Source organism: Phalacrocorax aristotelis, chromosome 3, assembly GCF_949628215.1.
Source record: "Phalacrocorax aristotelis chromosome 3, bGulAri2.1, whole genome shotgun sequence".
Classification (NCBI taxonomy): domain Eukaryota; kingdom Metazoa; phylum Chordata; class Aves; order Suliformes; family Phalacrocoracidae; genus Phalacrocorax; species Phalacrocorax aristotelis.
The window spans coordinates 113,745,739-113,761,904 of NC_134278.1; the positions used below are offsets into that span (position 1 = coordinate 113,745,739).

Consider the following 16,166-nt stretch of genomic DNA (forward strand, 5'->3'; position numbering starts at 1 on the left):
GCCATCACTATTGCTGTGTACTTCATAGGTATTTGAAGACATCCTGAAAGATTTCAGTAACACTTTCTATTCTAAGCAACGTACAAAAGTTTTTAAAAATACCTTAAAACATTTCCATTATAGTTTTTCTTCTAGCTCAAAGGAAAAAAACAAAACAAACCCAAAACCAAACATGTAAAAGATTCAAAATGGGACAACGTATGATTTTAACTCATTAACATTCTCTTCAGAAATCACACATACATACACTACTTATAAGAAAGTCGTGCCATGTTCATGCTGATAAAAATCCTTATATCGCTTAATCATGTTCTTGAGTAAATAGTAAACACCTAATTCAAAACTAGATGTCTATCAGTAATTATGTACATGCACACAGAATTTATTGGTAGGCTAATTCAGTCAGGACAACAGTAGTACCTTCTTTTTGCTGCAGTAAATCTGCCATTTCTTCTCTGGAGGGAGTGCAAACATAGCCTCTCTGTTCTTGTCTGTGAGATCCAATTCATCCTGGAGATCATGAAAAAGAAAAACAGAAAAAAAACCAGTCAACAGCTGCATTGGTAACTTATAATAGGTTGAGAGGAATCTGGACCAGGTATGTTGACTAGCCTTCAATCAAAAGGCAGAGGACTTAGTGGCTCCCAAAGGCTTGAAAGATTATTGGTTTTGTAATTTTTACCTCACTACTGTGAGTTCTCCCTGTCAGAGCAGAACCTATCAAGAGAGGCAATCTGAACCACTGCCATGTCAAACTTCCATTAGTAATGATAAGTCAAGGATGGGAAAGACCACATGAAAGGCATGAAGTGAAAAACTCAAAGCCCTGGCTTATGTGACACAGACGCTCCATACAATTCTTAGAGGAAGCCTAAAAATTCAACGCACCTTTTTCCTGGCCTGCAGTACTAGCTTGGTCTTCCATAGAAGGAGAATAGTGAAATTGCTGATCTTTTAAACAACGGTCATGAGTTGTCTAGTGGCAGTAATGTCAAAAGCAACCTATAGGTTGAAATGTTTGTCCAGATGTTTGTCCTCTAAACCACACAGTTCCCAGCATAAGACAACCAGCGTTTCAGACATAAAGGCCATATCTCCACAGTGTCACATCAGGCTGAACAGACCAGCAAATTCAGTCTCCGATACGAAAAGTGAGTTCAGTGGAACACACCCTTTTAGAGTCTAGCCAACCTTACATTTACAAAATTAAATACAATGCTCTGATCTCGAACTGACTCCCAACTCTGTCACAAAAGCTCCCTCTGGATACACCACTAAATTCCTCAGGTTTGGTTTCTCTTCTGTAAATGGTGGATATGAGGATAGGCTGGGAGAACTGGGTTTGTTCAGCCTTGAGAAAAGGAGGCTTAGAGGGGATCTCATCACCATGTACCAGTACTGAAGGGGTAGCTACAAAGTAGATGGAGACTCCCTTTTTACACGGAGTCACATGGAGAGGACAAGTTGCTTTTGGGGAGATTCCAATTGGACATGAGAGGAAAATTCTTCACAGTGAGGACAGTCAACCATTGGAATAATCTCCCCAGGGAAGTGGTTGACTCGGCCATGTTGGACACTTTTGAGTTGTCTGGACAGGGAGCTGGGCCACCTTGTCTAGACTGTGCTCTTCCTAGAAAGGTTGGACTAGGTGATCCCTGAGGTCCCTTCCAACATGTGATTCTGTGATAACAATAGGCTCTCTTCCTGTGCAACATTGACTCTGAAACCATCAAAGCAGAGACTGCTACTTGCACTGTGTTATTCAGCGCTGATCGGAACAGGGCTCCAATCACAGCTGCCAGTTTCAGGTGCTAATGGGAATTAAACAAATAAGAATTGTCTTCATAGCAAGCAGCCTGTATGAGCAGGGACAAAGATGTCTAAATGAGAGTTTCAGCAATATAAAGACAAGCTTCCAATAACTTTTCAATGAATCAGTTTTGGCAGGGATTTCTTTTTCCTATATATTTGAAAGTGTTTGGAGAAGGAAGTGTCCAGGGGTCCAATATCAAGATGACATTGCAGCACTAGGAACACTGCACATGCAGATTCTGGCACCCACAATAGCCTAGCCCAAGCAGAGACAATACCTCTTTAACTCAGCCCAACAATGGCTCATTTGGAAAGTGTTCAGGGCTGGGAAACTTGTGAAAACAGTGAGCTAAATTGCACACTGAGCCTGGTAGCGGCTGCTGACAGATTTAAAGGCCCATAGAGGTTTCAGCTGCAAAAAGGTACAAAAGAAATGCAAACAGTAACAAGGCGAGGTCAGTGCCAGCAGCCCAAGGTAGAAGAAGCTGGAGGGTTTTTCTAAAAAAGAAAAAGTTTAAAAGCAAAAAAGCCCAAAAATTTTAGCTGTGCAAAAATAGTGCAAACCATGTGGAAATGTTTAGGGTGAGTTTCCAAACAAGGGGGCAGCCAAGCAAGGCAAGGAGTTTTATCCTTGCTACACACAACTAGAAAGCTCAGGCCAGTATCACATTCTTGGGGGGAGAGGGAGAGTGAAACGACATGTAAGGTCTTAAGGCAAGCAAAGGAATGCTGTTGGAGGTCAAGCATGTGGGAGGGAAAGGAGGGGCAGACAGGGAATCAGAAATGCCAGGTTTGGAAGAACTACCAAAGAGGCCAGAATACACATCTGAAATGAGCTGGCTGGGCTCAGCTAAATTCTTAGAAAAATCATGATTGTTTTATTGAACTGCCTAATGATCTTAGCCTTTTTTTTAAATTTTATTTAATAAAACCAGCTAACCTGTTTTTCTAATCCATGCTACTCTTTCTGCAGTCTTGTGGCAGATCAGACAAGTAGCAAAAGCTCTTCTCAGAAGCTGTGCACAAAACTGAACGATGACCTCAACCAATATTGTTCAACACAACCATTTCATCAAAAAAAATGCTCCTATTGACTAAAACCACCCGGGGGGCAGGATGCTGACACTTAGCAGATTCTAGACACTGCCCTGGACACTAGCAATATCAGGGACATAAAAAGCCCTCTGCTTTCAATGGCCCAGTAAGAATATGCAACTTCCAGTCACGTAATTTTGCATCTTGATAGCATGACATTCTTTTCAGGACAGAAGCCTAGAAGGATGGTTTGAAAGGAGGGAAGATCCAGTGGGAACAAAGTGCACCCACACCCTACTTTGTTGTGACTCAGGATGGTAGACTCAGTCAGAAGAGCATTAGAAGTCATCACATTTGCTCAGGTAACACAGTAACAGGGAAGCTGCTCAGGGTTCCAGGCATAACTTCATCACAAGAGGCAGACCCAAACACACCTGACTGGTAAATAGCACACGGTGGATGGATTACCCTTCCTTTTGAAACAGCCAGTGTTTCTCTTCGTTAGGAGGCAAAATGCTGGGTTCTAACCCCCAGGTCAGAATGGCAGGTAGCAAGCATGAATATTCATCAGGGAAAGAGACACCTCCAGAATGCATAGCAGCAGTCAAGCTCTTCAACACCCTTTCCTGAAGTTACTCTTCAGCAAGTGTGCTTCTTCACTTAGAGGAAGAAAGGAGAGGGAAGAACTGAAAAGGCCTACATGCTCCCCTCTACCTATACCATTAATCAAATCCCACCCTATAAAGAACCAAGAAATCCCTGTAAAATATGAGAGACATGAATCCTTCTTCTGGAACCCTCCAAATCATCTTACCTCTCCCACCCCCATCCCATTTCTACAGAAAAAGATCAGAAGACCACCATGACTACACAGGAAACCCCTGGATCAAGATAAGAAAGAAGATCCTGGATCAGGCAGATATTTTCCTATTCTGACTCAGGAACCTAACAGATGGCACATAAGGAAACTTGCTGCCTTGGAGGGAAGCAGGAGGAACAACAGAAAGAATAAATTCCAGAAGGCTAATTTGGTCCATGAATAGGTCATTCTGACCCAAAGACAGAAGCAGGTCTGTCAGCATGTAGAGTTAGCTCAGTGACAGCAAGCAGCTATTGAAGGAGAAAGGAATTGCAAAGGTTGGCAGGAAAGGGGAAGAACTACAAACTCTGAATGCAGTCATGCAGACTGGGGTTGGAGCCAGGCTAAGGAAGTTGACATGACCAAATGCCCAGGGAGCAAATGTAAAGGGCAAGAAAAAAGGATCGATCAGAACAAAGTGGAGTACACACCCTCCTCTATCACCTGTGCCAGTTTCCCAAGCAACATGCAGTAACTCCTCTTCTATAACTTGGATAGGCAGCTTGGTTCCAGCAATTCATGCCAGCATGACCCTGCACAATGGAGCTCAGCCTTCAGTCTCTTAAAAATACTTGAAGTTGCAAGTGTTCTCATGAAACACTGCTTAAAAAGGCATTTGCCAGGCTGGCCTGAGAGAGATGTAAAGTACCTCCAGTTAGTATTCCTTACAGTTCTGTCCTTTATTTCCTATTTTCTTTTTTTTACTGAGAGAGGGATAAATTCAGTTAATTTCACTTTCATGTGGGCATTTTTTTTATTTATTTACTCAAACTGAATTTCAGTGATAATACATTTAAAATGTACTGGAGCTGGATTTGAGGTTCAAATATTTCCAGTCCAGTTCTCAGGCCAAAAGGGAAGACAGCCTCCATTCAAAATGGCTACAACCCAAGGAAATAAGAGAGAGAGAAAGAAAGGGAACAAGAAGGAGGAATGGGTAGGAAACATAAAACCAGTATGTTGTGGTTTTATGTCCCTTGTTTTTGGGAATATTCATCAAAGAATGAAAGCTGGATTTGATGCTGGGTAGCCTTCAGCTCGATAATGATACCAATCAAAGCCCCAGAAGAGCTAAAGAGAAAAGCATTTCTCACCTAGACTGGGTAGCACTTTTCTTAGTGATGCAAAATGAAATTAATGTAGAGAAAAAGTAATATTTTGGGAATGTAGAAGAGTGGTTCACCTGGAGAGAGAACCACTAAAGGAGAACTTTTAATACCTGCCAACATCTCTGTACTGAAATGTGTATTGCATCTCCACCATTCAGTCTGTGGAAAGGTGGGACAGTCACAAGATAGGTGCTCCTTCATCAGCTTACTTCACCTGGCCTTGCAAGAAGACATATACAGTCCATAGGAATTTTGGAATTTAAATGGCAAAAACTTGAAATAGTTTGAAAGGCAAACCTTGTAAGATACGCAAAAACACAACTGAGGTTTCCCATTTCCAACATATTGATGCTGAAGTCACAGCAGGGGTAGGATGGAGACCCGAAGTCTATACAGAGAGTAATAGGGCTTCAGGGCTCCAAATCAGAATACTGGAGACAAAGATCCCCAACCTTGGTTCTCCGGGGATATGTGAACACTCATGGGAGATTTCCTTAGTTCCAGTTTCTCATTCTACTTGTCTCAGTTCCACTGGCTGCTGGACTTCATAGCCACCAGGGAGCTTCCCACTGACTTAAGGTCAGACAGCTGCTTCATTTTGTAAAAGACAAAAAACAACAACCCAAAACAATCATCCAACCAGCCTTCAGAGGCTGGTGGGGTTGGTTCAGGGCTTTTTTGTTGTTGTTGCTTATTATTTTGTTTTGTCTTCATAAAAGTTTAGTGAATCGTGCATAGCATTTCCAGATTGACGAAGCACAGAATTATGACGTGATATGTTCTGTTTACTGCAAGCAATAACTTACTTAATATGGGCATAACATATATTTTGCCAGGAGGGAGAGGACATTTTGCTTATTTTCTTATGTTTAGTTGGATACCTGTCTTCTTTCATCAATTTCTTATAATTTCAGCTACAGATAGCTGAGTGACACTTTTAATTTTTGTCTGTAGGTCATAGTATCTTTTATTTACACTGTTCTTGAAAGCACATCCTTTCTGTAAGCATCCACCCCAGGCCTGCATTTCACATTTACTGGCGCTTTTTTAATGACTGAGTTAATGGCATCTAAAAGCATATTCTCATTTTTTAAATGTTTATATCTCCATACAAACTTATTCAGGCAATTATTAACAAATTATTAAAGAATTAAATCCTTTTACCATCCCCAGAGGGAGTAGCTTTGGCATGAAATCAATATTTTACTCCACAGAATCCAACACTAAGACGTAATACACTGGCAAATAGGCCTCATCACTTCAGCTGTTCAGAGATGGTTATTTTGACTGTCTGAATATAGCTCTACTGCACCGTTTGGTTCTTTAGCAGCAGATGCCTACTCGAGCAAAAGCACAGCCCAGTCTTGGCATCCACAGGCACCATGGGAACCAAATCTTCAGAGGGCACAAACTGGCAAAGCTCCCCAGAAAGGTTAATCTTTACTCTCCCTTGTTAAATGCAAAATGAAAACTTAAGAACTTCCAGAACAGATGAGATGGGCAGTTAGCTGACCTGTGACCAGCACCAAAAGCTTCAAAGGGCTCTGCAAAAGCCCTGCAAGTACAACGCCACAGAGAAAACTCTGTAGATGGCCAAAAGCTTCCTGCCTCCCTGCCTCAAAAAACTGGCTGATCCTGTGATGCAGGTGAGTTAATATCCCTTTGAAGATGGGGATAGCATTGGTATTTGCAAATATTTTTTTGTGCAGCTCCAAAGTTTTCCTTTCACTCAGTCACACCAGCATTATCCTTAATGGTTCTTTGAGTCATCCAATAGGGAACAAAAGTGAGAAAGTAGGAATTATATGACAATACCTTTACACACTCTGGAAAACCTTCAATATTTGAAGACTTTTTATTTTACTAGCTTGCTTGCATACTCACCTAAAAAATTTAGGTTCCAAGGGTATGTTCATTTTTACATTATGACCTAGCACTGTATGAATTTTAGTTAAATGCACCGCTCTTACCTTGCTTCCTGTTCACACCCCCATTCCTTCCTTTCTCTTACACACACCTACCCTTTCTTTTTTTTCTCCTCTCTGATCTTTTTCTCATTCCCCTTGACCTTTTTTCCTGTCATGCTCAAATGCCCTCTCCCTTATCCACCTTCATTCTTTCTCAGTCTCTTAACAGCATCCACTGATGCTCCCAAGTGTCATAGCACAGCTGACAGCCTTATGCCCTCGATGAATTTATTTAAATCTTGTACAAAGTAAACAGTGATTATGACACACCATGGGAGCCCACCCAGCATCCACTAGCAGGCCCCAGAGAAAGTTCATGTTCATGTGCAATCACTTTGAGGGAATTGTTAATGGTGGGTTAATCAATGCTGAAGTACTACTGAAGCTGACATGAGAAAAATGGCACCGACATGTCTGGAACTGTAGAGGAAGGGGAAGCAGTGGAAAGAGAGCAGGGACGAGGTTGTCAGCAGCATGCTACAAGCATTTGTAATAGAAAATCCAAGCCAGCATAACTATTATAGCTTTAGCAAGTGAACTGAGTAGGACCACATTGTTAACCCGATTTATATTGTCTTTTACATTAACAACAGTCCCAGGAACCTTTATTTTTCAGGTCATGCTGCCTATGCGAGGTTCTGTTGGCAAATAACAAACAGGTTAGTCTGGTGGATCACATTTGAGCTGTGTCTCTGCCCACCAGGGAGGGTGGCTGGGGAAGAGTGGAGATACTCTGATCACAGGTCCGGAGGCTGCTGTCCAAAAAGCTGCTTCAGAGATAACTGCTGTGAGTGAATAAACAAAACAACAACAACAACAACAAAAAACCCCTGATCTTCTTCAGATCTCAGTCTCTTAGCAAAGAGCTTATTAATCCTTCAAGAAGAGATAAACCTTCTCTATTTAATCACTGTGTCCACCTCCAGGGGACAGTATAGGATTGTTCCCCTACAGTTTTCCTTCCATTGCTTTGTTCAATACAGCTCACCAGGCTGACATGTAAGAGGCAGCCTGCTGGAAGGGTATGCATTTCCAATACTGAGGAGGTCGATAAGGCGTTCTGAAAGACTGCCAGCCCAAACTGTCAGTGAATGAGGTTCATTCGACTGCACAAACTTCCTACTCTCATGTACAAACTGGAGCAATGAGCAGTGTAAAAAAAGTACTGCCAGCAAAGCTCCCTAAAAAAAGAGACACATTTCATAGGCTTTACCTAATATGCAACTTCAAACACTGGAGTGTGACTGAGACAGGCATCGAGAGGAGTGAAACAGAGCCCCCTTCTCCAGACGACCAGTTCCCATCCCTCCCTTCTCATGGCTGTGTCTGGCACAATGGCATGGCTGTAACTACAGCAAAACTTGATGGCAGATGCTCCTTCAATAGGCAAGAACACTACCACCCACACAGCTAGCACATCTCCAGATGCAGCACACTGGTTAAAAGTTCCCACTTGGGCACCTGATATATGTCCCGAGTCCATTGATAACCCACAAAGAAAAAGAAAAACAACCCCCAAAACAAACTCTTCCCTCCCCTCAAGCTCTTCCACCTCATCCTAACCCTTGGAATTAAAAGCAGTCTTTGTAAAGCACACAGAAACAACACACCATATGAGGCTGGGGAGTAACATTTTGATCAGTTTCCCAGTTGATAAGAATTAGGTGAATCACTGCAAAACATCATTGGATTCCATGCATTTGCATACATATAGTATGTATATGTGCAGATACGTATGCCACTTGCACCTCACATACAAAAGAACTATATACATAAGACATCAGGTAACATCTGCCTATACCTACAGTGTTGCATCGTTATATTTCTGCATGATGAAACCACTGCGCACACACGAGTTGCTCACACAGCCTGCTGGTATAGGAAGCAATGTTTACATTTCAGCTACTGCCACATATCCAACTGTAAAGCAGAAAAGCATACAAACAAAAGGTTGTGATTCCCCATATACTCTTTTTCCTTCTTGCTTTTTCAAAAAGTTGCAACTTCACAACCCCTTCAGTACCAGGGGCCCAAATCTCTTGATTCTCTCATAACAGTACAAGGCAGAACGTACCTTTTGTTTAAGTGCTAGAAGATGTGTTTCTCTTCTACCCTGCCAACACAGAAGTTACTCATTCTTAAGCAGACCGAGAATTTCATCCATCAAGGGCACTGCTTTTTGGCAGAGAAATTTATCTCGCAGAAAGTCAATTAACATTCCCCCTATCTCCAAACAGCCCCCTGCTGTACTGCTTTTTTTCTTAATCATTGCTTAATTGCTTCTTTGCTTCCTGGAGAAGAGCTAAATCCTGTCTCTCTCCTACCTCTCAAAAGTTCTCTGTGGCTTGACAGCATACAAGTACATGTAACCAGCAAGGCTTATTGTGGCAGTCCCCTTTCACAGGCCACTAGAAGCATCTGCTGTTCATTTTTCTGCCCTTCACAGGCAAACCACATGCATGAGACAACAATCTGCTGGGCCAAATAGAAAGAATGAGGAAAACCAGTACCTGTTTATGCAACAATACACACAGATTTTTAGAGAGACAGATCATGGCTTAGATATGCATTCTCCTGTATGCAGGGCTACAACATGGGTTGAGCAAGAGGGACAGTCCATGGATATGGGTGGGCATATGAGGACAATAATGCAAACAGTTGACCATCATCACTGCTTTTTCTGTTAAGATGGGCCGCATGTCCCCATCAGTGAATTGGAATGAGCCCAATGAGAGGGATAGGGATGAAAACTGAATAGTCAGGCTCATGTCTAATCTAAATCCCTGCTGCTGCAATTTAAGCCTATTACTTCCGGCCCTATCAACCAGAGACATGGTAAGCAGATTTTTTTCCTTCCTCTTGATAATTTTTCTTTCCTCTTAGTAGTTTTCAAGCCTGTTAAAGGCTCTTGTAATGTACCTCCTCAGTTGTCTTTCTTGAGGCTAAACAAGCCCAGCTCTTTCAGTCTTTCTTAGAGGTCATGTCCTCTGGACCTCTCATTCCTCTTCTAATTGACTTCCGGGCTCTCCCCAGTCAAAGTACATCTTTCCTGAAGTGCACTGTTCAAAAGCGGGGACAATGTTCCAGCTGAGACCTTACCAATGCTGAGTGCAAAGATTACTTCATGCATCTTCCAGACTGCATTCCCGGTTATATATACACCATTAAGACAATGACTTTTTCTTTTTTTTTTTTTATGAAATCCCTCAAAACCTGCATGACTTACATTCATTTGTGATCCACTATAATCCCTAGCTTCTTCTCTGAAGAAGTGTACCCACATATCTGCTTCCCATCCTGGGTTACCAGACTTGCTCCTAAAAGGAACATGTTTTAACTGTCCCCATCCTTTTTCACACAATTTCTCCATCTACTTTTAAGCTTGTCTTTTAACATATCCACAGTGTTTACAGCCTAGTGACATTTGGAAAGTTAATAGTTATGCTCTGTATTCCACTGTCCAGTCAACTAAATGAAAACACCAAACAGAACTGAAGCTTGATACATCTTTTCACTGTGACAAGTTGCAAGTCCTCTAGGGCTAGCACCACATTTACCTCCACATTCTGATTATGCACAGTATATCAAATACCTCCCTCAAAGCTTCTAGTATCACCATACATATAACACTAAATAACAATAGAATCTGCTGTTTCAGCACAGTGCCCATTCCCCGCCCCTCATTTAATTTCCTTTCCTTTTCCCCATATTTCCCCCTCCCTTCCCCCTCCCTGTGCCAGGGCTTGTTTTTCATGCCAAGGTCCTTTAGATGAGACCCTGTATGGGAAGGTAGGTGTGGGAAAGGTTATTAGGAAACTGCCATCTAAACTGCTACCTTTCCGGCTTCCCCACCCTCTCCCTCCCTTCTCCCTTCTACAAAGTCTCCTCTGTTCTGTTTTAATACTAATGAGTTCAGAGGAGATTCCTAGGCTGGAGCAATTCACAGCTTCGACTGTGCCAAAGCACACAGGCACACACCTCTCTGATCGCTTCCTGCCCAAACACAGTCCTGCTGGCTCAACCCTCAAAATGCGGGCTGGGAATGACTGCTGCAGCCCTGTGTCAAAGGCAGGCTGAATTTCCAGGGGTGTCGGTGCCACCTACTCCTCTCCTCCCAGCTTTATCCTCTTGTGTGCATCCTATTTGCCATATGTCCCTATGGAGGAAAATAAGGGCAAGTCAGAGCTTGGCTGACCTTTAAATCTCTGATAAAGTATTACATAAAAGGGCAGGAGGAACTGAAAGGTCAGTTAAGAATTTAATGAGCAAAATTAACTTCTTATTGAGCTTTGGTTGTGCAGCTCAGACATACACGCTCAAACTTATATCCAGGGTAAACTCAAAGGACTCCCATAAATCAATATTTTTGGCATGAGTTCAGATTTACACAGATAGAAGTGAAACCAGAAGCTGGCTTTATTTCTTCTCTTGCTCTCTGAATAATTACTCCAGATTTAGTAGTGCAAACCAGAGATCAGAATGTCCCTAACTCCATTAAACTAGGTGGGCTTACTCTGGATTTACAGCAGTGCAAAATATTAACCAAGTTACCTGCCTTAAATGTAACAGAGACTAAACCTCTCGGCTAGACATCCTCTATAACACAGGCTTGTTCTACAGTCTGCAGCACAGACTTCAGGCATAGAATGGACTGAGCAGTCTACCAGCCCCATTTTCACTAACTGTTAACTTCTACTTCAGTAGATGGACATGAGTTGTATCTACTACTAATCAGTCCAGACCAGCTAGAAGAACACCCACAAATGAGGCTTCTTTTATCTCCTCTGGGGTGGGGTGGAAGGCAATTCCACGACGCTTTTCACTCACATAAACTGAGTATTTCCATAGTCAAACACTGATTGAAGGCATGACAGTGTATTTGCTTATTCACTCACCCCCTGTCCTGTCTCATTGCTCAAGTATTCTGATAATCAGAACAGCAACCACTGTGCTGACATCACTGGGCTTAAGAAAACACTAGCCAAGATGTTTTTCTCTAAATATTTCTAAGAAAGGAATTATCAGAAACTTTCACAAAATACAGCAAAAAGAATAAGAGAAGGATAAGCATTTGCCTTGCAGAACAAACTCATCTCCTAACAACAAATCATAATTGCTTTTATTATCTGGTTAAGCATTTGTAATCCAAAAGTTCTCTCACATCATTAATGTGGAAGCCAACAACTTTACACCAACTGACAAACTCATCCAGCTGTTGTTCTCTGTACAAGATGTAATGCTGAAACACAGCCACTAAAGCAATCCCAATGGATTTTCCATGACTTGGGGATCTCCCTGGACACCTTCCAAACTGGGAAACTGCAATCTGCTTTCCCCTTGTAATTTCCTTTGGAGAAGTTATTTGTCAAATCTCCACCTAGTAAAGCATTGCATAACATTATCGTGCGTGCTGCTGAATTTTTTTCAGAAGGTGTTTGTGTTATTAGTCTGGGAAGCCTTTCCCTTTATGTGGTCAACAAATGATGGGAAACTGCAAAATTAAAAGATGGCCTTAAGTGTTTTTAATATAGAAGTGCACAGAATATACAGATGTTGATTAGGGTCCTTTTCCATGCAGCACTGGGTCCACATGTGAAAGAAAGGAGAGTCTGCCCAGGAAGGCTGTACATTATTGTATCAGATACTCCCTAAAAAGAACAAGTAGGTAAGAGCTAGGCAATGTCTATGACAGGAGGCAATAGTAGAGATTTCCTCCTGAGATCTTCAAATACAATACATTTTGCCACTGGGAGACTCCTGTACTGCCTATGACCTACACATGCTGCAAGTTTTCAGCACCTTTTCAATCTGGCTACAATTCTGTACTAAAACTGGTTTAAGAAGCATTACTTTTCCCTGTTTCATACCAGGGAAACAAACTCACAAATGCACAAAATGAGCTGTATAAGCTTGCAGAGGTACCTAGGAAAAAGATGTAATGGCTCTTTAAATATTTTCCTCCCAGCAAGCTTACAGACTGTTTCATTTACAGAAAACGAGGTACCTAGCATTAAAAGCTCTGGGTCAGTGGTGTTCCAGTGCCAGGTGGAAGACATCTGTCTGTAATTCCTCCAGACAAAACATGCTGAAGACAGAGAAGTTGTGGAGGCAGCCCAGTGTGATGAGTGACAGAAAAAGCACCTTCTGATGCTTGCCTTCCATGTGCTCCTCCCACCCAGTGCTGAAGGGATGAGCAGAAGGGCCACTCATCTCCTCTGTTTAGTAACACCAAAAGTTTCCCTTTACCCAGTGCAGAGGAAGGTGCCAGGAAACTGCTGACCTGAAAACCTTGTACTCTAAAAAGGTGCTACTCCACCCACCCAGCCTCACCTGTGGTACCTTGTGCTCCCCACTTTGGAGTCTTGCAGACCAGACACATGGCAAGAAAAGGCCATTTCTCTCCAAAACTTCAAGAGCCATCCCAGATTACCTTAACAGTTTCCCTGAATGATAAACAACCTTGAGCACTGTTTGAAGACACTATCCACCTATAGAAGGACACAGAGGCATGACGTAATTATAAACCCTTTTCCCACTCTCCTTCAGGCTATATGATACGCTATCAGAGCAATGATAATATCTGATATAAATTGCTACTAGATGAGCAAATGCAGTCAATTTGAGTCAACACGTTAAACGATGATCCTTTATGATTGTTATCTGCTTCTCCATTCAATTATCTTAATTTGTTAACAGTTCCTCCTAAACCCCAGCTACACTCTACCTCAGTAGTGATAACTCCTATCCTGCAAAACACTTGCATCCCACCCTCTTTCACTACCATTCCTCTTCACTGGAAAATTTCACTGACTCCTCAGCATCAGCTGGTTACTTTTACATTGCTATTTTATAAGGTCTTCATTGTCACAGAGACCTGGCTCCCCCTTTCTTGCTCAAATCAGGCTAAACGACAAATCATACGTCCTACAACATCTCAGATCTGGCCCTTCTTCTATGAGCTGCAGAAGAAAGACGCCTGTAATTCAAGCTCCCTTCATCAATGTGCAAGCTCTCTCTCACCAAAAGGAAAAGATCATCTTGGCCTACCATTCACCCCATGTCACCTCCATCTTTGCACCCTGTCTTTGCTCTCCCTTCAGCACCACAGCTACTTCATTCAGTGTGTCTTTTTCTTCAGTGCTTTGGAAAACTTTGTCCCTCCTTATCGCAATCTCCTTGTCCAGTTATAATCTGGCCGTCACAGTCCTCGCATGATGTAGTACTTTCCTTTGCCATTTCTCCAAGATGCATCTCCAGGTGGCATCTTCTTCTCACAAATGACCTTTCTGACCTGAGTCATAACAGTCTCCCACCTCTCCTCAGCAGACCAAACCTAGATTCAATTATTCTCTCTAGAAGGCGAGGAATAAGGTCTTAGTAGATTTGTAAGTCATCTAATACAGCTCTGATCAATGTAAAACAATAATAGAGAGAAATAAGAAAAGGAAAGAAAGTGCAGAAGGGCAGGAATCATACTTGTAGATGCCATTTCAAAGCAGTGGAGCAATAGGACATCCCTGTACTGCTGCTGCTGGCTCTTTGTCTGCTGGAGAGGGCAGTGCCTGTTAGGTGTAGTCAGTAGGCATCAAAGTGGCAGGAACTATGGGAGAATGATGGTTCAATTCTAAAAGGAATGTAGGAAATTGTATGTTCTTTATCCACCCAAGTGGATCTGGAAGAGCTCCAGAAAGTTGAAATAAAGATAAATTAATATGATCCTCCAGCTAGCAAGTATGACTCCTACTATTAATACCTTCTCAGTCTTTTATCACTTCAGCAGCCTTCAGACTCAATCCAGAAAGTTCCTGACTCTTCATTATAGCCATAATGCAACAGAAAAAACGTTCAAATATTAATGATATCTTACTAAGGGAAAAGGCTACAGTAGAGCTTTACGTTATTTTTTTTCTTTTCATGTAATGCTGCCTAACACTTGCAGCTGTGCCAAAACAAGATGGTATTATCAAATCATCTGATAAGGTACTTCTGAACAGTAAGGATATCTACCCTATCCATGGCTTAGTGGATAGGATGTCATGACAGCTTCCAAGCATTCAGTAGAGGGAAGACTCATAGAATCACAGAATGTCCTGAGTTGGAAGGGACCCACAAGGATCATCAAGTCCAACTCCTCTCCCTGCACAGGACAACCCCAAATTTACACCATATCTCTGAGGGCGTTGTCCAAGTGCTTCTTGAATAGCGTCAGGCTTGGTGCCGTGACTGCCTCCCTGGGGAGCATGTTCCAGTGCTCCACCACCCTCTGGGTGAAGAACCTTTTCCTAATATCCAACTTAAGCCTCCCCTGGCACATCTCCCTGCCGTTCCCTTGGGTCCTGTCATTGGTCACCAGAGAAAAAGAGATCAGCGCTTGCCCTTCCTCCTCCCCTTCTGAGGAAGCTGCAGACCATGATGAGGTCTCCCCTCAGCCTTCTCTTCTCTAGGCTGAACAAACCTGTGTTTGGACTTTAACCACTCCTCCTACGGTTTCTCCTCTAAACCCTCCACCAACTTCATGGCCCTCCTCTGGACACCCTCCAGTAGCTTCATATCCTTAATGGACTGTGGTGCCCAAAACTGCACACAGCACTCAAGGTGAGGCCGCACCAGCACAGAGTAAAGCGGGACAATCACCTCCTTCAACTGGCTGCAATGCAGTGCTTGATGCACCCCAGGACTCGGCTGGCTGTCTTGGCTGCCAAGGCACACTGTTGGCTCATGTTCAACTTGGTGTCAACCAGAACCCCCAGACCCCTCTCTGCAGAGCTGCTCTCCAGCCTCTCATTCCCCAGTGTGTATGTACATCCAGGATTGGCGTGCCCCAGGTGTAAAATCCAGCACTTGCCCTTGTTAAACTTCATATGGTTGGTGATTGCTCAGCTGTCTAGTTTGTGTAGATCTCTCTAGAGTGTCAGGAGCTCCTCCCAATTTTGTGTCATGAACAAACTGAATTAGTATGCCTTCCAGTCCTGCATCCAAGTCATTTACAAAGAGATTACAGAGTACCGGCCCTATGATGGATCCCTGTGGAACCCCACCAGTGACTGGTCACCAGCCCAATGTAACCCCATTCACTATAACTGGCTTGACCCATCAGCCAGTTGCTCACCCACTGCATTACATGTTTATGCAGCTGTATGCTGGACATTTTGTGCAGGAGGATACCGTGAGAGACAGTATCAAAAGCTTTACTGAAATCCAGAAAGATGACATTGACTGGCTTCCCTTGGTCAACTATGTGGGTAACCTTGTCATAGAAGGAAATCAGATCTGTCGATCAGACACAAGATCGACATATTAGCACATGCATTCTCTCACGGTCTCATCTGAAAGATCTGTTCTTTCACCTCTTTTTGCATTCCAAGCTACATATCTGCTGTGCTT

The 16,166-nt window shown here is 42.7% G+C and overlaps 1 protein-coding gene across 4 annotated transcripts in view; it reads right to left on the reverse strand.

Moving 5' to 3' along the window:
* The window catches only part of DAAM2 (dishevelled associated activator of morphogenesis 2), a 210,196-nt gene that overhangs the window by 100,801 nt on the left and 93,229 nt on the right, over positions 1-16,166 (reverse strand). For all 4 annotated transcript variants that reach the window (XM_075089130.1, XM_075089132.1, XM_075089129.1 and 1 more), the window contains one exon: positions 421-510. In XM_075089130.1, the coding sequence (XP_074945231.1) occupies positions 421-510 (90 nt within the window). The remainder of the gene's footprint in view (positions 1-420; positions 511-16,166) is intronic.